The sequence below is a fragment of the Vanessa atalanta genome, chromosome 10 (assembly GCF_905147765.1).
Source record: "Vanessa atalanta chromosome 10, ilVanAtal1.2, whole genome shotgun sequence".
NCBI classification, from domain to species: domain Eukaryota; kingdom Metazoa; phylum Arthropoda; class Insecta; order Lepidoptera; family Nymphalidae; genus Vanessa; species Vanessa atalanta.
This window is the reverse complement of record NC_061880.1, coordinates 1,744,961-1,772,264: the sequence shown is the minus strand read 5'-3', so window position 1 is coordinate 1,772,264 and position 27,304 is coordinate 1,744,961. Positions and strand designations below refer to the sequence as shown.

The window sequence follows — 27,304 nt, the reverse complement described above, 5'->3', positions numbered from 1 at the left end:
TTGAAGGTAAACAATCTATGTTTAAAAAAAAAACACACACACATTTGAACAAAAGAAGAAATTACACTTAATTTAAAATTTTATCAATATCGTAAAAACATTCAATCGCGAATACGTCTAAGAAAGGCATTAAACTCAAATGTTACTCTTTATTTCTCTTAAATATGCATATTTAAGCTACTAGCTTTGAATATATCTATTTTAAAACTTAATTTAAATATTTATTGGCAAATTAAACAAGTTTGTTATTGTATTGTATAAGTAATTGACCCCGAGAAAGGTGTATTGACGTTGGTTTCTTTAACTCAGTGGAAAATATACGGTTATGGCGTAAAAGCAACACAAACCCACTCATGTTCCCATTTCTATTAGTGATAAGGATAACCTGCTCTAAATGTCCTACTGCTGGGCTGAAGCCCTTTGGGGATTATTCCACCACGCTGCTCCAATATGAATGAGTGAATTTTATTAAAATAATACTCATGCATATATCCACGAACTTTTCCTTCAACGTTGAGCACGAGATGAATTATAAATAAATATTAAGCACATGAAAATTAATTGTGTCTTGCCTGGGTTTAAACACGCTATCTTTAGCTTATATGCACACGTTCTACCACTGTTGGTACCACAAACGGTCCGTCTCGGCTTCCGTGATAAGAATATATATCAAACATTATCAATAGTTCCCGCTAACTAACCAAAAGTGATTATAACATACATATATGTTACTGTAAAAGCTCGAACTACGGTAAATCTTAAGATTTTCCAGTAAAACCTAAGATTTACCGATTATGAATGGTAAATGTCCATAAAACTTTGGAATTCAAACTTTTACCATCATTTAAAAGTCCGAAAAAGTCGTCCCTTTGTATTAAATACTTACATTTACCAACTCATGTCGGTAAATCTGAGTTTTACTAAAATATCTTAAGATTTACCTTAGTACGAGCTTTTACAGTAACACATACATCATAATACCGTTAGCTTGATCAATTTATTTGATTGCTTGCAGTTATTCGCCTTAGATGATGCGACTTGCGTGTTGGTAACGAATTCAATTTAAAACAATAGCTGTTAGTTAATAATTGCACCAAAAAAAATGTAAGTTTCATTAACACAGTAACAATTTATGTAAGATTTTATTGAAATACACGCAAGTCGCGAAAATATATCTTAGTCTTTCTTATACATATACGTATATATTCTTAAATAGACTAATAATATGCAATACTTATTTTTTATTAAAAATTAAAAATAATAATAATATCATTATATCTTAATTAAATTAAAATATACACAGATAAAAAAAAAATTAAGTGTATTTAAAAAGTTTTGACCAATTTTTTTTTTCTTTTACAGAATGCCAGTTATGTAATCAACAGACGCTATACGAAGAGCAAAATGTCACCGGTATGCCACAACTTCGTACAGAACGCGTGGAAAAAAGATTTCTGCTCAAACTGTTTCAAGTCACGCGAAGAACACTCTAAGCAGGATCGATCTACAGATAGTAGTAAATATTTAGCGACTCCATTCCAAAATAGAAGCACTTTCTTCAAGAAAACACCTCCCAGTATTCTCAAGATACATCCAAAGAAAAAGGGTAAACGTAATGTCCGTTTCCCGGAAGAGGTGAGCAGTGTTATTGGATACGGAGGCGATGATTGGTCCGACGAAGAAGAATTCGAAGTTTCAGAAGATAACGACGAAGATGACACGTTCCCAGATACAGAAGAAGAGAGAGAGCTTCACAGAATAACAAAATCTAACACTGATTTTAACACAGTAAAAGCTAATTTACTTGGAGACTCCGTTGCAAAGACTTACACTTCATTGTTATTGGGCAAAGTTCAAACTGATTCTGATGGTAAGAAGAAAACGTTGATGGTTTCGGTTACACCATTCGGTCAAGAAAATAAGAGTCCTAACGTTAAAACGCACACTCGCAAACCCGCCGTTTTAAATTTAGCTGACCAATCTGAAGAATCTGCAAATGGATACAAAACTAATATTATTCTTTCAAGTTATATGAAAGAGTCGGAGACTATAATTACAACTGAAGGCACGAAGTCGTCTGAGGGTATATTATGTACAGAAAAATCGTTACTTGAAGAAATTTCTGAAACACTGCACCAAAATAGAATAGGTGGACATGACCTTAATTTAATTCAAACAGAGTGCAGCAAACCATCTATTGTTGAAGGTAAAATTAAACAAAGTATGCAAGATGACTGTGAAAAAAAAGAAATGACAGAAACAAAAAAAAACAGTATTGTTAGAAAGTCGCCATTAAATAAGAAACAAGAAAGACCAAAAGTAAATCTTAGTCGATCAGAATTCAAATTTTGTAAAATTAATATAGAGAATAGTAGTGTCGACTCTGCTGTTGGCACACTTAATTCAACCGCAAATAACTCCTTAACTTCCGATGATGAAAGTTTTAGTGGACGCACAGATTCTGACAATGATGATAGTGGTCATTTCTCCGAATCACACAAAATAGAAGAAACTGTTAAAATTAAAGTATATAATGAAGATAAAAATATAAAAATGTCACCGATCGATCAGCTACGAAAAGTGGACGGACAAGCTAGTGGCTATTCAACATTCCAAAGTCCGATCATTGACATGCCGTCTATCATACCTAAACAAACGGAAGCCGTTTTCTCCGCGGAAGCCAGTCGCGAATTAGCAGGTGAACCGGATGGCAGAGCAGATCCAGATGATACGAGTGAAGCCCCAGCTTTACCTAATAGTCCTATGCCGACTATGGACCCGCGCCCATCGTTCTTACACGGTATGATAAGTGACATAATGCCAGGTAAACCGGTCCCACCAGAAAAACCTAAGCTACCTGTCAAACCAGTCATTAAACAAAGCAAAAAAAGTGTTACCTCAACGCAACAAGTTGTTATGCACGTCCAAACAAAAAAAGATGAGGAAGAAAATATTATTAAATATGTGAGTGATCAAAATTGCGAGACTATCGAAGAAAAGTCGGACTCTGTTTATTACGCTAAGCCAGTGCTAACAAAACAAGATAGCGACACGTCCTTGAGTAGCCTGTGCAAACGTAAAGCACCAACGCCTCCCTTATCACCTACCGAGGAATACTCTAGTAGCCTGTACCAAAGAAATCCAAACGGGTTTATGAAATCTGACTCTCCCGTCGTGAGAGAAATGGAAAAACGAGAAAGGGCTGTGATGTCTTCGTTGCCAAAATTAAGAAGTTCGGATGATGAGACGAAAAAAACAGAGCATACACCAGAGCCAGCGCCGAGAAGGAACATTTCACTATCACACGATAATTTACTAATAGACGAAAAACGTAAGGGCAAATATAAATTCTCTATTAAAAAATTACTTCGCATCGGGTCATCAAAGGACTTGGACAAGAAAGAACTAAGCGTTGCAACAGTAACGAAATTATCGCCAAAAACCGAGGAGATTTATGATTTGACCCCGAAACCAAAACCGCGGCTCGTCATTATACATCCTTTGGATATCAACGGGTCGACTGTTGAGGTTGTGAAATCGAATTGTGAAATTTCGGAAAGCTTACGCCGACTGAGTCATGACGACGTTTCGTCAATATACAGCGGAAGTAGTTCTGCGACGGATGATACACCACCAAGGGTCGTGAATAAACCACCTCCCCCACCCAGGATATCTAGCGAGGATTATAAAACTGTATCCAATGTACCAAAACCTGCAAGACCGCCGCCACCAAAATCTATAGCTTTGCAAAAGAAACAAAAACAACAAACCTGGGCATCCACTCCGAAACAGGATGATAACATTTATGCTAATTTAGGTAAGATATATTTAAACCTCTTTTTAAAATAGTTGCACGAACACTAACGGACGCTTCATGACTATACTTATACGTATAAAGATATAACATAAAGAGTTTGTCAGCTTTTTATTTGAAACATTTTTTAGTAGGCAACTTATTATCTTTAAAAACTAGTATTTACTATGAAACATATTTAGTTATATATATTTTGGTAATAAGTGCCTAAATACTTTTTTTAAAATATATTATTAATCATTTTATATACATTTTCCCTATTGATTTTATTATTATAATGCTGTAATATACTTTCACAAGATCTATTTAATTGTTAAGAAAATAAATAAATTTTAGATTATGTTAAATTGTTTTCAGGAGAGATCAGATCAGCATTGGCGCCAAGAAAACCCGAACGTACAGCGAGTATGAGAGAACGAGAATCGCACTTGGAACTTGTAAAACGCCGGTCACCTTTGGACGACGATAAGGATGAATCAGACGAACCGCAGGAACTTGTTCAAGCGACTAACGACACAGTGATACACAACTACGACGACGTGTACAACACAGCTAAATATGACGAGGAAAATTGTGATTCAGCCAAAAACAGCGACAGCGACTATGAATACGTTCACCACGCGCGCTCCAGTTCGCCGGAGTGTGACTCTGCGATTAAAACGAGAGAAGTAGAACGCGCTGAACGAAAGACTGGAGATACGACTGAATTCCCCAAATACTCCAACGGTTTTCGTTCGTCTTTACCGTACTGTGGCAGCGAAACAGAATCTGAGATTTATTCGCCGTACAGTTTTTACAGTTCAAACGATAATATGGACAGTCCGTCGAATGACGATTATCAAAGTGAAATGACTCCAAAGAATACAACGAACAAATTGCGGGTTAGGAAGGGAAGGAGCGTCGTTCACAAGACTCTTGAAGATAATTACGGTGCGGTCGTTATCGCAAATCACGAAGCGCTGGCGCAAGTTTTAGAACAGGTAATTTAGTCGAACGTGCCCTCGGGCTCACTTAACAAATCAGTTCTCTAGATTAATTTGACCAACCTAACTTTATTAAATTAACATTTATATAGCGTTGTTATATTTTAACGCTTTTAAAATCGATTTTGACGAGAAAGCGTTTCTAAATTATTGAAACGAACGTAATTATTTATTTAATACTTTAGTTACTAAATGCTTTGGTGTACCTAACTGAAGAATATTTAGATCAACTTTCATTTCAAAATCTTTTACCACAATTTGGCTCGCTTAATTCTTCGTACATTATCGTTCGAGGTTATTTTATTAACAGGGTTTCTTCAATTTCAGGTCCAACAAAGTGCGACCATGCAATCGTCGCTCCGAGGCCTGAAAGCTTGTACCAATTTGCGATGGAACGATTTCACAATCCAGCAAAATAAGAACTTCACAAAAGCGGGCAAGAGATTCTTTTACCCTGCGTGTTGGAACTCCAACCAAGGACCCGTTAATGTGACTCTGATGCTGTACAAGGAGCAGATGGCTTCGCAAATGGTCTGTCAGTCGGTACAGCCCTCGACGTTGTGTCTGAACGCCATCACGGAATTCTGTGACTTGGTACCTTTGCAACAGTTTGGGGAAGATGGGGATGATTTGGTACAAGGTAATTGTATGAATTATGATATCTAAAGATATATTAATTGTTTATTAAGAACTATATAATATAGCAGAGAAATTTAAGTTTGTATATCTTAACTTCGTCGTCGATTGGAATAGGGTAGAGTTGGCTTGGTAAAATACTAAATACTGAGTTTAACGTGCATATATTTTGATGAAATAAATTATCTTTGGAAAACCTGCATGTATTGGTTGGACTTTTGATTGTTAAGTATCTACCAATCGTTGAAATAAACTCCATATCTTATATATTAACTACCACAATACTATATTTATACTTACAAATACTATTCAGAAATCAAAGATTTTGTATAAAACTAAACCATTATTTCTTCTGACATGTGTCACAGGCGACTTAATCTAATACCAATTATTTCGAATCGTAAGTAATCGTTGCTATTTTACGAGCACAGCAATCCAGGTGCGGTTCGCTCGAAGTTTGATCGAATTAGAATCGTAACCGTTATAAATTAGCAGATGACTTCAGTTACGATTTAGTCGAGACTTTTTCGTGAAGATTAGAAGTAATTATTAATAATGATACGCTCCCGATTGTGTCAATTCCAAAGATTCGTATGTTTGCATCAAAATAAAAGAATATAAATATGTCGAAATAATATTAAATCAAAATATTACATTTCAGCCACGATCGTCGTGCTAGCAAACGCACAAGTCGACACCATAAGCTCCTACGGCGAACACCTGCACGCCGCAGAGGGCAGCACTAAAGATCACCAGCTCGTCCAAACCGACCAGATCCACGAGTCCATATTCATAATGCTCCAACTCATCAACGGGCTCAAGTGTCTCCAAGCGAGGGGGGTGGAGGAGATCCCCGAGTCTCTCACGTCCTTCATCGTGCTGAAGGAAACTCAAACTGGGAGCCATGGAGGCACCAACCTCCCCTCACCGGACGACAGGTTGAGCTCGCTGTCGGCGCCCAAGACCAATTCATACGGCAGATTGTGCATACTACAAGGGTAATTTTATTAATCTATATTGTACAGAGATAAATAATTGTATGGGAAGTCCCCAATATACCTGGTACTTTGTCTGGATCTACAGAACGGAGTCTAAAATTATTCATGTAATGTGATCATAGTAATGTGTGTACAGTTTTAAAATAATTTTAAAATGTTACCAAACTCTAATTATTTTATTTTAAGAAAATAAAGTTTAAAAGACAACTATTAATATGTTTTTGTTGCGACAGATTGACCGACGACATGAACTGCAGTAAATCCACCGACGAAGACCTCTGCTCGCTCTGCAAGTGCGCGTTGAAAGCGATCGAAACACTCCTCCCCGGAGAGAAACTAACTCCACTTTTAAAAGAAGTAATACAAGAAGAAAGAGCCGTCTCCTTGAATCACGCAAAATCGGTCCTCGAATTCATGCTCTGGGGTCCCTTGGACGTGGTGCAGGGCGTTCCGGTCGAAGAAAGGGAACTCTCCCTCCAAAGATGGCTCGACTTGGAGAGGGCGACGGTGTTACACGGCTTGGTGCGAACGAGAGTGCAGTTGAACGTGTTCGAGCAGCTCCACCTGATGTTCTTAGTGCGCTCCACCGCCAAGGCCATGTGCGACGCCTCCGTCCTCCTCGAGAAAGCCAATGTTTATTAACCGTCTGCGGTGCTCTATAGTATAGCGTTACCTGTCATATATTTAAATAAAATAGTCTACGGTGTTACATTTGTTTAAGATTCACTCGAATGATGTTTGTTGTTGATGCGTGTGTGTTAAATTACAAATATATTGATTAGTTATTGTAATCAAATATCCATATAGTTTAAAGTTTATTGTTTTTTGATTTTTTTCTTCTAAAAAAACAAATTTTATTTAGAGCACATACGCAAAATATACGTCTCTAATTTTTAAGATTTTAATTAAGTTAGGCACCGTTGTCGTATCAAGACAACGTAATGTTATTATTTTAAATCAGATTTATATTGTTTGGCGTAATAAAATTTTTATAATATTTTTGAAATGAATTCATTATTAAAAAAAAACAAAAACAAAATTCTTGCCAGTGTAAAAAACTTATTTAACTGGTGCCAATGGATTCAGAACTGAAAACTTTATACTCAAATATCGGTGCCTTATGTATTATACACTAACAATGCTGTAAATTAACACATGTAATTTATGTTCTAGATATATTTAGCTCTGTAAGCAGCGCTACAGTTCAAATGTTTAATTTTCTTTTTATAAGTATACCATTCATCGAATACAAATAAACAAATTACTGATTATTTATTGTTTTATTCTGTTTTACTTGTAAGACACAGAAGGAGATGTTTTTACTATAAAAACTCTGAAAGATACATTAAAAAAAAAAACACTTTTTTCTAAATTAAGGGTATTAGAGGTTATAAAATATATAAAATTCTGCCTTGAATGATCCATAGAGTGTTATATGAGAATGATTTTATTCCAAATCACATGACCTTGTAAATAAATCAAGTTTTATCAGTCTTATCAGAGCCTAATAGCAAAACGATAAATCAAGAATAGATTCCCTGGTATAAACAATATAAATAAAACACACATTTATGGAACTACACTTTATTGTCTTTTTTAAAGCAATAACAATACAGAAGAATTAACATCCGAATTATTTCCATAGAAATAATAACTACACTGTTATTTGTATCGTCTAATATATTCATACTTAAAAACAAATATCAATAAATCTTAGAACGCCGATGTTTCTAGTAAAATCTAATAAAAAAATCAAACTTAACCTCGTACACAAAATAAAAAAGTACACAATAAAACGTAAGTAAATTTTAATTTTTAATGGCTTTTTATTATCACAAAAAAGTGTGTTAAACTTATTCAATAGAAAGTTCAACACAAACACTTATAGCTTAAATTTATTCGCAATAAAAAAAAAATAAGCAAACAATCCTAAAATTAGTGGAGTTAGCGATCGTTAACTTAAAAACAATGAAGCAAATTATAGGCCCCACATTGCTCAGGGGCCTCGCAATTCGTACTACAATGCATATAATTGGAGCAAGATCTTTATTTTTGTATTAAAGTTATTGTTAAGGTTAATAATTCATAATGTTATTTATTATTTAATCATATTCATTGCATTGAGTGAAAGTTATTTTGTAAGCGGAGATGCCCAAGGCGAGAATAGTATTGCCAGGGGCCTTTGCGTGATTTAATGCTGTATTTAATGTAAGAAAAGATACATACATACACACGCTTCATAAAAAACCAATGCAAAAAATATATTTAATTATTAAACCCATTTTTTAAGAATAAATACAAAATATTAGAAAATTATGGAATGTAATTATAGTAAATGACAAAAAAAAATTGTAAGTACGAAATTACAAATGACGTATTCCAAATATAAATTTTATATAAAAAAGAAAATATAAGAAAAAAGCTTATGAAACACACACACACACACACACTAATTTTGTTTTTATTTAGTACAATATTGAAATATCTCTTCAAAACAAAATAAAAAAAAATTGTCCATAATATAACCTTAAAATCAAAATATATATTTATAAATATAATATTTTATTTAAAAAAAAAAGAACGATTATTTGTTGTAATAAAACAAACAACAGTTAACTTTTTTGCTCAGAGACATTTGACGGTTACTACTTAGCTACTTAGAGAGACTTACTTAAAGTAGTAAACGTTAAATGTCTCTGAGTATCTGTTTAATAAATTACTAATAGTGAGTCAACTCGGCGTCTAGACGGACCAACGCAAGGGTCGCTATGAAAAGAACGCAATGACATAACGAGACGTCTGAAGTAGTCCCAGTCGGTTCCGCTTCCGCGCCGGTACTATTGTTTAAGTCATGTCACGCACCCGACTTTAGTGTTCCTGCTACAATACGATATTAATATATTTTTTGACTAAGCGTTCAATTCATTGCTTTCTATCTAATTTTGTATTGATTTGTTAAATGTTAACGTTTTTTAGTAATTTCAATTTTTGTGACGACCCTTGCATATATTAAGCGACTAGCAAGACAGCTCAGTAGGTATTTCGCGAAAGAACAACGGAGTGGACACATTATTAGTAATTTATCGCACAAACTCTCCGAGTGTGACGAATAGAATCTTTATTTTTGCAGAAATTGAATTTAATTTATTTGTATACTTTTAGATACGATATAACTAAAAACTTTGTAACGTAAAAAAGATATCCATATAATACCCATAAAAAAAAATCTATAATTTAATGTAAATAACACTTACATTAATGAGTATATATTCCAACATTTCTATAAATTCAAACTTATATATAATACTGTTAAATTAAAAAGTACATGAAATTTGGATTTCACAATATATTTTTAAATACAATATAAATTGCTTTCATAATATTATATCGATACTAACATGGAATAATATTGTGTGCGTAATTATTATTTTTTATATTATAGTATTTGATTTCAAACTAATAAAAAATAATGAAGAAAATATTTTAATCTAATATTCTGAAAAATTAGAGTCGAACTGAGCACACTTTAATTATTAATTAATAATTATTAAGATATTTTTTTATTCATTCGCAATCGTTTTAAATCATGACTAAATCATTATTTTTGTGAATTAGATATCATAAGTCAATATATCTGTCAGTATAAAAGTCGTAGTAGAGTTGTGGAAGCTCCGATTTTATTTAGTCAATTACAATAATCTTATGTCAGCCATGTTCAGGATGAAACATTTACAATTCAGATCTCAATTAAGTTCATTAATAAGTTTTTCAATTGTTTATTGATACATATATAATAACATAAATATATACGCTTGCTTCTATAGATTCTGTATTTTGTATTTAAATCGATTCTGTTAATCGAGAATCGTTTAAATGCCCATGACATAAATGCTATTGCTTTGTAACTGAAATTGAAGCACCAACTAATATCAGTAGTGAACAACCGTTGGTTTATACATCACATCATTGGCGCAGCGAGGTAAGGACATGGGGGGGCTCTCCAAAGAAAACTTGGTGCAAAAAAAGGCTTAAGTACTTTAGGCAACAAATTAACGAAATCCCCCCTCCTTCTTGTTGCAAAAACCTTTGCTACGCCTATGATATACTGCATAGATATTTTTTTATGGTCTATATTTATTGTCTATGGATTCATTTATAAAAGTATTGTTAGTTCTCTCTACACACAATTCCCTCAGCAAATTAGTTATTACTTTTAGTGTTAATGTAATATAATAAAAAATATATATTTGTACAATTTACATTCCGTAAGAACGTGTACGTTCTGTAAAACTCATAAAAAGATCGTGACGTGTCAACGAAAAGCGTAAGCGCCATGAAATTAAAGGCACTTACGTCGTTTTGGTTGTGATATAATATTCTCTATAAGCGATCTAGCGCTGTATGTTTTAATAGTTTGATAAGATAATGAAGATAAATCGCTGCAGCGTACTTTTGTTCAAACCTTTACCAGTATTTGAACAAATTGTTTACATTTCTTGGCTATCGTAGCCCGTACAATCGTCGAACTTACTTATCACTCAGTGAGATGCGAAGTGAGTTCTTACAGAATAGTACTGTCATCCAGTTTAAGAAGTGTCAACCACATTTCATATAATGATAAGTAGCAATAACTAAATAATAATTGACAATTTAACTATTTCAAACGATTACCGCGTGTACGCAACTAGCTTATCCTACTGATTTTCGACTAATCTATATGATTATTACTTATATAACAACTATTTACAGACCCTTATTGAAGTAAACGTACTGAGGCGGCTTGCCGTCCGTATTCTTTAAAATTTCCTCATATCTCTCTTTTTCGTAACGCTTCATTGTATCCACGGAGAGTTTACTGAAAAATAAATATAATAATAGAATCTACTTTAAAAAAATCTGAATGTAATTTTTTTGCTAACTGTACACCACTTGGTAGGGTTTGTAGGCGAGCTCGTCTGAGTCGGTACCACCTACTCATTAAAACATCTAGCCTTAAAACAAGAGGCATATCATCTTACTTCCTAAGGTTTAGGGCGAATTTAGTTATAAGTTATTATAAATTACCATTATATAAGTATCACTTACCATTTCTGTGGAAATATTGCACACGCAGTTGGCACCATGAACGTTAAGCTGAAACACGATAAAATATAAAAAGTTAAAAATACTTACAGTAAAATAAAAATAGATATTTATTCAATTTTACCAGTTTCTTATAAAAAACAGTTTGGAAAAGAAAATACCCTGATTTGAGAAGAATTGGTAAATGAAAAGCGTTCAATGTGTTTTATTTAAATTGTTTACAATTTTCAATATTATAAAAAAAATGCAATAACATAAATTATAAACGTAAAAAGTATACTCACAACAAACCAACAATGCCTGTCTGGATACCGATGTGAGCCCACCTGATCCTCTTCATCCAGGCCTTGGGCTCCAGTCTCTCCATGATCACAGGCAGCAGCAACATACCCGGAGCACACATTATTATCCTAAAAATAAAAATTTGTTATGAAGTTATATACTTTTAAATAACATAAAACAGTCAGGCGGAGCTAAATGAAAAAAAAATTGATATAATGAATTTCATTACAATTAGGTGGACTGGCAATTGGGCCATCTGGTGGTAAGTGGTCACCACCGCCCATAGATATTGGGTAGGTGATACCCACCCATATGAATAGCTTGCACAGAGCAGACCTTTGAAATTATCAATCAAATAAAAAGTATTCATCTGCAATGTGTATTCATACCTGGACGTTACAACTTGGGATATTCCTTTAACGGGAGCTATCTGTGATTTTCCTATAATTTTTCCATTTTCATCCGTTACATCTAGACCTATAACAATGTAAAATTAAAAATTAGTAACTGATAACATACTTGGATTATATACCGATACCGTGGATTGGACGATTTTGGTAAATATTTAATTAAATATTACAAATATACCAACACACACAATAAATTGATAATCATAATTTCTTATCTAAACTACTCACGACTAACATCACAATCATTACGTTACATTATCGAAGTGCGTTAGTGCGTGTGACGCTCGTGCTTATAAGATGTCTTAGTGTGCGTGAGACGACTAAGAGTACAGACAGCAAAAACATACAAATTTGATTATAATTTTCAAGTGTATTTTATTAAAAATTAATTGTGAATAGATCTATACGAGTTTTACATCTGCTTCAAAAATTTAAAATAAAATTCTTAATTAAATTATCTTTAAAACAACTTCATTATTTTTTCGTTTTCCTTATATTTTAAGATTAGTTTATATTACAATTTGTAAATATTATGTATATTTTATTTGAATTATATAAATAAAAATCGGTGCGTGTCACTCAGTAATTATTGTTATTAGTGTAAAAATTTGTTGTAAATGTACCTTTTTAAAGAAATAAATAAAATATACTACCCGTTCGAAAAGAGTTCCTAGAGTTAATAGTTATTGTATTTTTTATATAGTTTTAAAAGTTATATTTATTAAATAAATAACTATCATATTTACTGTTAGTGAAATAAGCCGGACTTGATTTTTTTCTTCCTGTTAAAGGCTAAGGTTTCGTAACATACAGCCAACAATGGTTTTTACACGTAATTTTTTAAATTAAAATTACTACTAACCTAGAAGGATTTCATTCTGCCTCATTAATGGAATGTTGACCCAGTTAGCAGCCGCCACGGCAAAGAACGGAACGAATCTCTGAAAATATTTTATTAACTATAAGTTACGTGTGAGTGGGAAATTTCTAGATTGCACAGATTAAAAAAAACAGAAACTACAATTACGACAAAGACGAGATGGTGGCATAGCAGTCTGATAAACTCTTGTCTTTCTACATATAAATAGTTGATACCTATTTAGAAAAATGATCATTTTAAATAATGCCTATAACGGAGGACATGGTGGAGGATGGCGGCATGCCCTCTTAACAAAAATTGAAAGTTACCTCCCTATATTATAAGGTAGATAATTCACAATAATTAACACCTTTGCATAAATTATTGATAACAAATAATATGATGTCAATTATAAATTATTGTAGCGAGTAACGCAAAGTTTGGTGCGGGTGTTGGAGAGGAGGCGAGGGATACATGCAGTGTTTAAGAGTTATTAATTAAATACCGGAAAAGCCAATAACCAACTAAGAAGTTAAAGATTACTTTCCAAAAAAAAAAAAATCTGATCCACCAACCCGCATTGAGGCAGCGTGGCGCGAGGCCTTAGCCCAGCAGTGGAACATTTACAGGCCGTTAATGTTATGTTAAAGATTATACTCACAGCTAAAATGGGATTAGTTGCGCGTTTTTGTATGACGAACTTGAACGTCAACGCCGTCGCCATGGCGGCCGACGTCGCCGACACGTACGCGACGCCCATCTGAGTCGTGGTCAACGGCGAGTTCGCGTTACGGTTCGTGTAGTTAACCAGAGCGTTGAAGGACTGGTTCACCCATTGCCAGAAAACAACGGCCGTTGCTGTTCTGCAACACGAATCAATAATCAAAACCAATCAATATTGCCAGCTGTAGTTCTCAAGTTTATAGGTCTAAGCTTTTTTTTTAGGAAATAATCAGGCGAACAGGCAAATGGAGCACCTGATGGTAAGTGGCCACCACAACCCACAAACATTGGCACCGTATGAAATTTTAATCATTCGTTACATTTCCAATGCGCCACCAATCCTGGGAACTAAGTTATTATTAAGTGTACCCCTTGTACCTGAAGTTACACCGGCTCATTTACCATTCAAACCGAAACCGAAACACGACAATAGAAAATTATTGCTGCTTGGCGGTAAAATATATTCTGATGAGTGGGTGGTATTTGTCAAAGAATTATCAGAAACAGCCTGGACTTAAACAATGTTCCTTCCGTGCTTCGACTCGACAAGAACGAAAAGTCGTTATCCTCCGTCAGTATTACCTCCAGTCGTTTCAGATAACCGTCCAATGGAATTAAAAAAGACTTCAATTTGATTGGCGCAATGGACGACTCACAGAGTGCACGTATATAATTAGTCCAATCAGGATCTAGTTTCGCTTTTTTAACTCTATATTTCATTATATTTTAGCTACAAACTTTAATTTATAACATTCGTTTGAATTTCAATGGCAGCACATTACTTGGTGTTCGCAAGGTAGGATAAATTTTTCGAACACCTAATGCAGATTCCAGACTATCTGCTTGATTGTATTTGCTTAATTAGTACAAATATCGCAAACAACGCAATCTAACAAGAACCGGCCAAGTGCGAGTCGAACTCGCGCACGAAGGGTAACGTATCATTGACTAGGTAAACAACAGTAGTTAAATACACAAATTTCATATTGAGTACGGAACCCTAAAAAGAGCACAACGCTGAAACAAAGCGAAACTGTTGTCGGAACTTTGGAAGTAAAATTAAATCGGAGTAGTTAAGTATATTAGTGTTTTATTATAAATAAAGAATATTAATCAAAAACCGTTAGTCAATTGTTTGAAATACGAAAATCAAAGGTTTGTTTATTTAATACTCAGTGGAGGCGATCGTGGCTTAATACGACTTTTACATAAAGGAACCCTAACATAAACAGAGAACATTCTTAAAAAAACTCATTAAAATTTTCCTCTCAAGCGCTAACATTTAATCTCTGCCGTCCAATCCTGACCTTGACAATAAAGATAGCGAAACAACACGTTTAAAACAACGTAACAAAATGGGTGTGTCGAAATTATTATTAGCGATATTTACATAAGTGCCGGTTACGTTTTAAACAAATAACCGACGAACGAGGCACTTCATTTTAAATGGTTAACAAACACATTGAAGACTACGATTATTACTGTACAATATGAGCATTAAAAAGCTAATATGATAAAAAATAATTTTGAGTGAACTTTATTATTATTTTATTTATAAAATAATTTAACTCAACTAGAAGCTACATACAAACTTGTAACAAATGATACGAGAAGAGTCCCAGGGCCAGAGAGGAGTCCTAACAATAGAAATTTGTAAAAAAATATTCTAGTGTTTTATTGTATCAAAATATGACCTTGACTAAACATTCGTAAGAAATTTTTGCACGGAAAAGTGTCAATCATACTTAATACAGGGTAAACAGCAACTACTTTGAGAATAGTAAAAAAATTAATTATCTTACCTATACCATTGCAGCATAGCACCCGTCACGAGACAACCTCCAGGCATTTGAAAGGACATCCTACCAAACACATTCTGCAGTTCACCACTGTCTGGGTGGAAGGCTGATTCATACAGCTGTTTGGCTCTGACCACTTGAGACATAGTTGTACCAGCTGGCTCTTGGCCCTGCCTAAAATTTTACAATTTTATTACACACACACATTTGTAATCCTAAAGCTGAACACCTTATTTCTTCTTCTTCTTTTGTGTTTTTGTTGCGGTCAAAGACCTGCACATGATATTTAACTAAGTATGCAAAAGATATTATATATATTGACATAGAATTGAAACAATGTCATTGGTCAAGAGAATTAAATAATTTATGACATTCACTATGGATTCACAAATATATGCATTTTGTATGCAGACACAATTGTTATGGATACTTTTATGTGTTGTAGTATAAATAAAGCTACATTAATCAAGAACAATTTGTAGTGTATAATATAGATGAGCTATAGGTATGAGCAAATTACATGGAATAGGTAGATCTAAGATTTGTTATATTGATACATATTGTTTAAATACTGTTATAAGTTTGATTATTTCTTGTATGTCATTCAAATAATCAAAAGGTATAATAGTAGGGAGGATTAGTGGTTGTTGTCTTTGTGTTGTATCTGAACATAATTATGAACAAAAAAAATACAAGACACTATAAATTCCAAGCATTATTTATTTTTGCACATGTTTTCTACTCTTTCGAATCTATTAAACATTACAAATAATGATAACATTATCTGTATTAAAATAATAGATTAACTTATTAAATACTTACTTATATTTGAAATAGAGTTCTTTGGCCTGATGAAGTTCTTTTTCGGGTACCAATGATAGTAGGGGATTTGAAATGAAGGCAAAGTGCCTGAATCTGCCTGTAAAGGTACTTTGATCCCATAGTGGCTGAGTAATGTCTATTCTTTTTTCGGTTGTCATTGTCTGAAAATAAAATGATAACAACTATTGTCTATGTTTCAAATGATTTCAGACTAGAGTTATGTTTTAAAAATTTAATTTTGTTTTATTTTCTATTTTTAGTAAAAATTAATTATTATTTTCATATTATCCTCTTATAATCAAATTGTAGTGTTTTTTCTTTTTCTTATTTACTATGACAATGTATAATTACTCACTAGATTACTTGTCTAAATAAAGTAAAAATATAAAACAACATATTTATCTAACACAAATATATTACCACAAAACTATAGTTTAACTTTAGTTAGTATACATTTAACAGATCATTTTATCTTATTATTTATTTAAACAGTTGTATAATAAAATTGCAAACATAAAATAACTTCAAAACTATAACTTTTTTTTATATGGCAGATTATGTAATATGTTTACTGAGGCATTATGTAATAAATATACTGATGAAATATGAATTATAAATCAATATTATTTAGTTGAATTTTTTTGATTTATTGTGTAGACGTTTGGGCAAATGGGCCATCTGATGATAAGTGGTCACCACCACCCACAGACATTGCCACTGTAAGAAATATTAACCATTCCTTACATTAGTTGAATACTACTACCAAACAGCAATACTAAATATTACTGTTTGATAGTAGAATATAAGATGAATGGGTGGAACCTACCCAGATGGGCTTTAACAAAGCCCTACCAACAAATATTAAGTAAGATATTTTTAACTTTAATGTATTTTTTTTTTTTATATATTAGTGTATATTTTAATAGTTTGAATGAAGAGGTTTTCCTAGCTAACAGTAAGTAAATCCTATTAGATTAATAAATTTCTTATCTTAGTATAATTGAAGAAATTGTTTTATTGTTAAAGTATACATACAATTTAAATATTTTACGTATATTTTACAATAATTAATTCAAGTTGAATACTATTACAAACAGCAATACAATAATTCTAAACAAGTGAAATCTGATAATACGTGGTATAATTAATTAAAGTAATTAAATCAACTCGAAGTAAAATATTAATTTTCTTTTTTGTTTATTCTTTTTTTTAGTTCGCGTTGTGAGCAAGTTTGTACTATTACGTCCTTGAATCTTGAGCTTTTTCATGTAGACGAGAATTATTTGTCCGTAATAGATTATGTAAGTTACTTAAATGTACATTACTTAAAAATCTAAATTGAAATCAAGATAAGTAAAAAAACTTCATACTTACAGTTACTGCGCCAAAACCTTAAATAGAATTAATCGCAAATATAATTTCTTTATTATAAATCAACAATATGATAATCGCATACACACACACATTCACATTTCACATACACCGGCAAGTGACACCTGACAACGACAAGGGAATGTGATAATAGTGATATGGTGATTGGTGTCACTGTCACTCAGCAACTGACGTCTGACAACCATTTAGCTCCTACGTGACATTGGCGAAATAATCTGTGCCCTAAGGCACAACTAAAAGCCATTAAACTAAGAATTGAATTGAATTGAACCATTTAGCTCCTAGAACACACAGACGCAGAGTACGTACATACAGACAGTCTATTCTAGAATTACTAATATTTAGGTTGTGCTGTGTCATATATGCCGCAGCCAACTGGTTAAATTAGCCTTTTGATTAACAGACTAACTAACGGAATGGAAGATTTATTTGGCTGATGTCTTTTAGGCCAGAGATTGAACGGTGCCGCTTATAGGTTTAGAGATCTTTATTTCCAAAAAAGACACAAAGTCACTTACATGGAAACAACAAATTCAAGTAATATTAAATGTTGTTCTTAAGATATTATTACAATAACGAGTTGTTTTACTCATTTAATGTATTCAATTTTCAAGTGGGTAGTTTTATATAATATATTCCCAGAGTTTAGTTTTGAATACATTAAATGAGTTTACAGATTTTAAAGTAGACGGCAATTTATTATAATACTGTGCGGCCTCATATGTAAAAATTTTTTTGCCCAGTTTTGTTCTAGTCTTGGGTAAAATTAAGAAACTAGCGCGGCGCGAGCGCAGCGTACGTTTAGTCGTGTTCTTTAGCATCGTAAATGATAAGCTAGTATGGAGTGAGCTATTTAAATTTTTTCTGACAAGAATGCATATATTAAATATATATAATTGTTTTATGGTCATCCGTAAATGAATCAAATTACATATTTTTATTGATTGACATTAATTTATATGAAATCAAAGACAAAGATAATGTTCAAAAATGTGTAAATTTTTACGTTTATAATATTTAGTCTATGAAACAGTAAAGAATATGGCGGCTGTCGCTGCAACAGCCGATATGACGATTCAAAAGAATTCTCAGATTCTAGTGAACGTGGAAGAAGCGCTTGAAGATTTAATTGTTGTATCATATAGTAGTGAAGATAAAAAATTTCAAGGTGTACTTCTTGACTCTAATAAGAGGTTTGTATAGTTGTATTGGTATGGAAATGTTGTTATCGATTGATTTTTCATGATTCCGTTTATTGCTATATTATTAATTTATTTCCAGTAATTTACCATTTGGTGTATATAGTCTTCACCCAGCTTTTACAAAGCAAGTCGAAAATGTCGAGAACAAAGACGACAAACTACATTCCGTTAGTCAAAGGTTTACTTATCAAGAACCTCAGTACGCAACTGAAGATGTGCAAAAATCTAAAAAACCAAACGCAAAGTCGAAATCTCAGCCTAGACAAAAGATGACAGTCCGCTTAAGACCAAGAAAGGTATTGTGTTCAAATTGCCAAGGGATTTGCAATGAAAATAGTGAAAATGTAGACGTGTCCAAGAAGCGGAAATTAGATTCGGATGACGATTCGCCCAAGGATGGTTCTGAGTCATCGAAATTAGAAAAAAAATATCTGATGGGTAGCATGCTTATACCCAAACTATCCAGGTTACAACCAAATGAAATAACGAGTGCTATAAAAACAAAAAATATCTCAAAACCTGGTGAGAAAAATAGACATGTAAAAAATGTGAAATCTGGTGATGAAAGTGACCAAACAACTAGAGAGTTGGCTTTCGTTAGTGTTTCTGATAACAGTGATATGTGTGATAAAGAAGATGGTAAAGATAGTGATAATTCATTTAGTAACTTATTTTCGAATGCCAGGACACTTAAAATTAGTTTTGGTGAAGGTGAGGGAACTGTTGTAAAAATACCTCCATTAGGTGGTGATTTTAATGAAGATTCTGGTGTTTCCTGTGATATGTCTAAGCCGTCTAAACCAGATTCAAAGGCTGTAAAAAAAGCACTTAAAAAAGCTAAAAAACAAGCAAAGAAAAATAGTGATTCTGTAAAAGCAGTTGATCTATGGATAGAACAATCCCCAAAACACATTGGGGCATTGTCACCACGCAACAATGTTTCGAATAGTCCACCTTTAGACCCATTAGAAAAGAAACACAAGCATAAAGTTAAACACAAAAAAAAACATAAAGTACAGAAAAAACGTGATGAGAACTCAAGCAAATGTGACGATGACTCTATGGACTACTTCAGTAACATTAAGGATTGTCTGAATCAGAAGTTGTCCATCAGTTTGCGTAGATTAAGCAGTAATTCTTATGAACGTAGAGATGATGATGTGTCAGATGATGGGGAAAGTGAAACTGTGCCAGACTTTCCTGCTAACAGCACAGAGGGTGTCGGTGGACAATTATTACGTGTATCTCCTGGTGATATTGTCTGGGGTAAAGTTGTTGGATTTCCATGGTGGCCAGGGAGGGTACTGAGTGTCACCCCAACAGCTCGAGCTCATGTAGCTTGGTATGCTTCAACAACATCATCCCTGATGCCATGTGATAGCCTAAGTCCATTCCTAGAAGATTATAAGGTAATAATTTTATTTAATTGCTATTGTTATTGTGCTAAACCATTTAATACCATGATATAAATTAAGTCATATTATTATGTTTGAAATGATTTTATTCTTCAATATAAATTTAAAATATTAATATTAATCTAATGATATAAGCAAAGAGATAATTATAGAATAGAATTGTTACATTGGCATGCCCTCATCTAGCACAAGATTTAGGCTTAATTTGAGGGGTAAATAGGCATATTGGTAATTCCTTAAAATTAGACACTGTTACACTTATCTTTATAAAAAAAAATAGAACATTATCAAAGTTAAGTATAGTATTTTGGATATTGAAATATGAGAAACAAAAATAAGTAATTACGAACAAAATTATTATTAACAGTTTATGAGTCATGATAACAATACAGATGTAACATAAAATAATCTTATGGTAGATATTATTATTACAGTCCGTGTATGTTCATACAGTATTTTTATTTAATAAATTAAATAATTTTTACATTTCAATACATAAGATATCTAAATATAACAATCAGCCTCACATGTTTGTCTAGCTGGTGTCAACCATTTGTCTCGACCTTTTTTTGTATCTAAATCCTAAGTCGCACCCATGAAAGGTTTCATTTATTTCTATTAAGTAAATTTTAGTAAGTCTGCAGCTAGAAAATTGACACTCCCATGCTCGGAAAGTACATACAAGTTCTTCTGATCTTATTGGATTGTTCTCCTATTGAGTTGTGAGAATGATGGACATGAGAATAAAACTGTTTGCACACACTGTTCTGCACAATGTAATATAATGAAAAAGAAACAGCAAATCTACCATTCCAGTAAAAATAGTTAAAATTAGTGATTGCTAAAAAACCAAATTTCATAAATTGTAATAATATTGCAAAGTTATCTATACATAATGAATCAACTGATTGTTATAAGTATATCTTAATAATAATGTAATATGTATTATTAAGATATACAGTGAAGATTAATAATGTAGTATGTAATGAAATGGTAAGAGAAAAGAAAAAAGCATTATATGTTATGTAATAATTATTAAGAACCAATTATGTAATATTTTTTTAAATAGAAGTTAATAGTTAGTACTCACTACATTTACATGAATAAAAATGTTTAGAACTAAATTAGACAAGCAAAACACATACATTTTAAGGTTTGTCTACCTCTCTCTGTATTTGGCAGTATTCAAAATTAAAAAACAGCACTTGTTCCTCCAATTGTTCTTAGCCCTTAGATCTTTCAAAAAAGACAGATTTTTTTTACAAATTAAATTAAATTCGACGACCTCCGTGGTCGAGTAGCGTGTACACCGGTTTTCATGGGTACGCCACTCCGAGGTCCCGGGTTCGATTCCCGGCCGAGTCGATGTAGAAAAAGTTCATTAGTTTTCTATATTGTCTTGGGTCTGGGTGTTTGTGGTACCGTCGTTACTTCTGATTTCCATAACACAAGTGCTTTAGCTACTTACATTGGGATCAGAGTAATGTATGTGATGTTGTCCAATATTTTAATTTTTTTTTATTTTAAATGTTTTTATTTGTTTTAGATAAACAACTAAGTATTTTTGTATAAAATTCCCAATACATTTATTTATCTTCTATAATATGGGATACCATATTTTACATTTTACATTGATCTATCTATACCTGATTTGATACCAACTACATTGGAATTAGTGTTGCATATTGATATTCCACTATCGATAGTCCCCATGAGCAACACTATTGATACTATCGATAGTATCGCAAAAACCATTACTTTTAACCTAAAGAAAATAACTATAGATAGTACAAAACTATCGATATTATCGATAGCGTCAATAGCATCGCTGTTACCAATAGTATTGCTTACAGAGAGCTAACGATAGTATCGCCGTTATCAATAGTATTGATCAAAGATTCAGAATATCGATAGTACTATCGATATTCTGAATAGTTTTCGAGGTCAACTATCGATAGTTTGACTATCGACAGTTCTACAATACAGATTGGAATAAATGTATTTTGTGTGTCTGATTCCAAAAGATCAAACATTTGCATAGTTATTTGCCAGTTCTTGGATGAATTTACTTTCCAAACAAATTCAAAAGAGCTTGTAAACTCATATAAAGCAAATTTTGATTTGATATTTTAATTTTTTTGGGAATTTATCATTTCATTTGTTGAAGACTTTTTGGGGAAAATTAATATACTAGAAACACTCGTACGCGCTAATATCTGTGAATGACATTACGCAAACGTTAATTAGTTTTGGCTTCAATAATGAGCGGAAATTTAAATTTAAAAACTTTCACTATGTTAATACATAATACTCCTAAGATACCTACTAAAAATGTTACTTGTCAAATTAAAGTTATTTCAATAAAATGTTACCATTGAAAAATCATTGATTAGTTATCTAGATCTAATCTGAGGTATATTGTAACTTATTTTAATTAACTAATACATTGATCATTTCAGATAAGATTCAACAAAAAGAAAAGGGGTCCATATAAAGAGGCCGTAAAGCAAGCAACTATTGAAGCAAGGCAAATTGAATCTCACGTAGATCCACTAGCGAGTCCGACTCAGGCTAACCTTGCAACCGCTTCACCGCGACCTATTGATGTGTTCTCATAATTGTGATTAAGGTATACTGCCGAATTTAAAAAATAATGTGATATTCTGTCTGCACAAACTCATTGACCATTAGTTGTAAGTTAAAGGTTAACTGTTGACATTAAGTGTAACAATTTAAAATTAGTGGTGCAAGTTTGACGTCGTTCAACAATATTGGTACTGATTCTAGTGCACACAATCTTCAACCTTCTTTAACATACCATAATAATCTCTCTATTCTTTTTAATTCCATATATTAGAAAGATAGAGCAATATTTGTATTGGCGTCAATTTAGTAACAATAATATCACCACTATTGTTTATTTTAATTTGATTGGTGGTTAATATTTTTGTACAAAATCATGTTTAAGTTTCTCATACATATGCGATGTATTGTCTACTGTATTTGGCAGCTCGGAATTTTATAAAATAGAATATTATTATAAAATTTATGAAGTAGGTTTGATTTTTTTTTTAAATCAATGTGCAATACCTTCATTTGAAATAAAAACTGCCCTTTAAGACTTAATTATTAATATTATAATAATAATAAGAACTGCTGATTTACTTTTAATTTTACTGTTTATTGCATATACAAGTTATATTGGTGTTGTTCAAGTGATAACTCCTAAAATAATTTGGCAGGACTAAAAGTATTGTTATGTCGTCATTCCTACATGTGTGCGATGAAAAGACATAATAAATCTTTCTTTCCTGTCAAATTAATTTAGGTATTAAGTATGTACAACAGAATTATCATTGTTGCTGTTAGTGTAAAAGATCATATGTATAAATACATAGTTAAATGTTATATTAATATATTTTGTCCCTCCACTATCTCTATGGTAACTAATGATTAATGTAACTTCTATAACCATGATGTAAGACTTCCTCTGGGTAGTAGTGCTTCGTGGAAGTCCTTCTAGGTAGTACCACATATTCACGTTAGGTCAGTGGGGCTATTACGGTTAGAGCATAGCAACTGTTGCTATCAAATATTTGTTGTGAATTGATAAATGTTACAATCGATAAATACGTATTATGGAGCATAATATGCTAGTGCATAGTTCGATAATACTGATATTTGATTTGTAATCAATCCGCACAAATATTCGATAGCAACAGGTCACATCTACTGCCAAACAGCATCATGACTTTAGGTTGTGAGCATTATTGTTACCCGGTTGAAAGATGAATGAGTCAGTGTGATAAGAGATAATTAATATATCTTCAATTGTCAATGTCTATGGGCGTTGGAAATCACTTACCATCAAATGGCGCATTTGCCAGTCTACATACCTATATTAAATATTTAAAAAAAATAACCTATATTGTATATATGGACTTTTGTACTAACAGTTATGCATTGTAGCTTTATTTGAGTTCAACTCATTGAAAGTTTAATTTTTTTGCCAGAGTTATTACAAAGCATATATTACTTTTGATATTTTAAACATGTTTAGTTTGTTATTTTACATTGATATTTATTTTATCTGTTTTATATTATATTATCTATGTACCTATCACAGATAATGTTATTTTTGTATATTAATTTTTAGATTAAATAAAATGTGTTATTGCCATTCCTTTGTCATGGTTTTGAATTGAAAAAATATCGGAAAAAAAATTGTTTGAATTAATTCTTTTTTCAAAACCAAATGGTTAGGTTATATTTGTTATTTATTTTTAAGATTTTAAAATGGTTTAAAAAAACACTAGTAAATCATTTATTTTGTTGAAATGTGTTTAGTAAATTTCCTTTTTAAATTTTATTTTGAATTAGAATACAAAAAAAAAGTATGTATGACAAACTTTAAAATTATGTTATGAATAATTTACTTAATTGCTCTATTTCATCTTAATACCAGACGAAAATATTGTATATCTAAATGTACTTAGTGTCCGAATCTTATCAAATACACATTCCCTAGGGGTCATTTTCCAGATTTCGAAATTATTATGAAATACTAATGGTTACAAGGTAATGAAACTTCGAATTTAAAGGGACAAGATTTCAAATATATGTAAAATTATTCAAAACCATACTCTACTTTTAAATGTCTATTACTGTAATGTACATATATATCATAACTATGTAACTTTCTCTTGTAATTTATAAAATAAAGATATATGTGCTGTTGTCTCTTTCGAGCAAATGATTAATTGCTATCTGAGAGAGAGACACAAAATCTATTATCCACATTAAGTAATACAGCATTTTTGTTGCAAATTAAATTATGATTATTGTTTTAGTGCCAACTTTGTAATAAATTTAAAGAATTTTTATTAGACGACACTTAAATGCTCCAATGTTTTCGCATATGATTGATGAAAATATTTAGTGCTTAAAAACAGTTATGCCAAAGATTAATGATCTTTGTCGTAATTATAAAAAAAAGAAAACTATAGTAAATATGATTAAATTAACATAAGCTGGTACATTCTAACGTGTATTTCACTACAGGAATTGTATTTTAAAAATAAAAGTAAGTTGTACAGGAAACATATTTTTATTTGTTTCTATTGGGTAAATTTTTAATTTCAAGTGCATAATATTTTTCTTGTCACCTCGAAATGTTTTTTTTTTGAGTAACTCTACCTCTTCAACTATAGGATCGTACTCAGTAGCTCTCACGTTATTTTTCATTAAAACAGGTCCTGGATTTAACATCCAAGAAGGAAATGATTCGCCGTTTGAATTTATTCGGGCATGGTTGAACATTCTTTCGGTAGGAGTTACTAGTACATAAAAGTGACCTGATGTAGTGTAAAGCCACTGGTAAAGCTTTTTCCCAATCTGATATCTTTAGATCGGAGGTATAATTGTATGTTTCTCCAAAGAGTTCCATCTCCATCTCCAAGTCTTTCAACTTGTTCGTTCCACTGGGGATTATATGGTGTTGTTCGACTACAAGCTATCGAAAGAGAAATTGCTTCAATTGTTCAGACATAAATATCGCTCCTCTGAGTAAACATAAAGCGGAGTGCCAAACATAAAGAAAAGATCCTTTAAACATTTAATTACAGTCGTTGCAGTCATATCTTTGCAGGGATAAGCGAATGGAAATCGGCTGTATTCATCAATAATCGCTAACATATATTTATTTTGCGTATTGAACGGTAAGGGTCCCTTAAAATCGATGTTCAATCGTTCAAATGGAGAAGTAGTTTTAATGAGTTGATTTTTATTTTTATTTAAACGAGGCTTGATTTCAGCATACACAGGAAGTAGTTATAAGTTTTATGTCATTGATAGAGTATGGAAGGTTTTTCGTTCTTACCCAATGCGCTAATCTTGTTACACCGGGGTGACAAAGAAGTTCATGAATTTCTTTCAACTTACTGTTATCAAAATTACTATGAGCACTTACTCTAGACAGAGAGTCAGCAACCGTATTACCCTTACCAGGTCCATAAATAATTTCAAATTGAAAACTGAAAAGTTCAAGCCTCCATCTTTTAATTTTTTCATTTTTTATTTTGCTTGAATGTTTATTATTGAACATGAATACTACAGACTGTAGATCAGTTAAAAGCAAGAAATGTCTACCCATTAAATAATGCCGCCATGTCATATATTGTCTTTTCAAATGTGCCTAATTTTATTCGTAATAAAACCATAATTCAATGGTGTTTCTTATTTATTTATATCACTGTGATCTGATGATCAATAATATATAGGAAACTAGCTGAGCCTGTTGATTTCCAGTGGCGTAGCTATGCCAATTCAGTCACATATTGACTGCATTGGCATAGCTACTTCACATGGAGCCTCCTAATTCAAGGGGTACCCCTTGAATCAGGAGGCCATAGATTCTTTTATTTCAAGATACTTTTTCGAGGGGGACCATATAAAAGTTAAAAAAACCCGCAAGCAAAAGAATGCGTGAGTTTTTTTAAATTTAAACTGAAACCGAGGAATTGGACCGCACCATTGTTATAAAAAATATCGAATTGTACTCTAAGCTCATCGCTTTTTAATAAATTTTACCCTTCCCGCTCTTGGTTCTTCCGTGAGAGTAAAATGTTTCGAGATTTTAGATTATTTTTGCTTTCTTTATCAAAATATCTAAAGCTAGTTACGCCACACTGCTTTCTCCGCATAAAATTTATAAAACTACCTATACCGCACAAACCATTACCATCCTAAAATATTTTTTTCCGTATACGCTACTTTAATAGTTATCTGTTTACTGAAAATATACTTTTTGTTTTATCTGTTAAACAATGAATGACAGACCAGGCGACAGTTTGTCTTAACGTTTGTTTTTAAAAGTGGAATTGGTGTTA

General features: G+C 32.3%; 3 protein-coding genes across 7 annotated transcripts in view; 2 read left to right on the top strand and 1 right to left on the bottom strand.

The window, feature by feature from the left end:
- The window catches only part of LOC125066654, a 92,058-nt gene extending 84,367 nt beyond the window's left edge, over positions 1-7,691 (top strand). For 4 of the 5 annotated variants that reach the window (XM_047674847.1, XM_047674849.1, XM_047674851.1 and 1 more), the window contains exons 2-6: positions 1,363-3,817; positions 4,172-4,794; positions 5,125-5,437; positions 6,095-6,431; positions 6,665-7,691. In XM_047674847.1, coding sequence (XP_047530803.1) covers positions 1,363-3,817; positions 4,172-4,794; positions 5,125-5,437; positions 6,095-6,431; positions 6,665-7,073 — 4,137 coding nt within the window. In that variant the 3' untranslated portion in view covers positions 7,074-7,691. The remainder of the gene's footprint in view (positions 1-1,362; positions 3,818-4,171; positions 4,795-5,124; positions 5,438-6,094; positions 6,432-6,664) is intronic. The other variant, XM_047674848.1, reaches the window with a different exon arrangement.
- A 2,150-nt stretch (positions 7,692-9,841) lies between these two features.
- On the bottom strand, positions 9,842-17,913 carry LOC125066948 (sideroflexin-2). The gene is made up of 9 exons (XM_047675283.1): positions 17,783-17,913; positions 16,409-16,569; positions 15,590-15,760; positions 13,726-13,927; positions 13,068-13,146; positions 12,185-12,272; positions 11,798-11,923; positions 11,517-11,564; positions 9,842-11,286 (listed from the first exon to the last, which is right to left on the bottom strand). Exons 2-9 carry the CDS (start codon positions 16,564-16,566, stop codon positions 11,175-11,177), a joined length of 984 nt encoding a protein of 327 aa, XP_047531239.1. The 5' UTR covers positions 16,567-16,569; positions 17,783-17,913; the 3' UTR covers positions 9,842-11,174.
- A 927-nt stretch (positions 17,914-18,840) lies between these two features.
- LOC125066957 (PWWP domain-containing protein 2A-like) lies at positions 18,841-24,661 on the top strand. Its single transcript, XM_047675293.1, has 3 exons — positions 18,841-18,993; positions 19,082-20,411; positions 22,877-24,661. Exons 1-3 carry the CDS (start codon positions 18,842-18,844, stop codon positions 23,033-23,035), a joined length of 1,641 nt encoding a protein of 546 aa, XP_047531249.1. The 5' UTR covers position 18,841; the 3' UTR covers positions 23,036-24,661.
- The last annotated feature ends 2,643 nt before the right edge of the window (positions 24,662-27,304 follow it).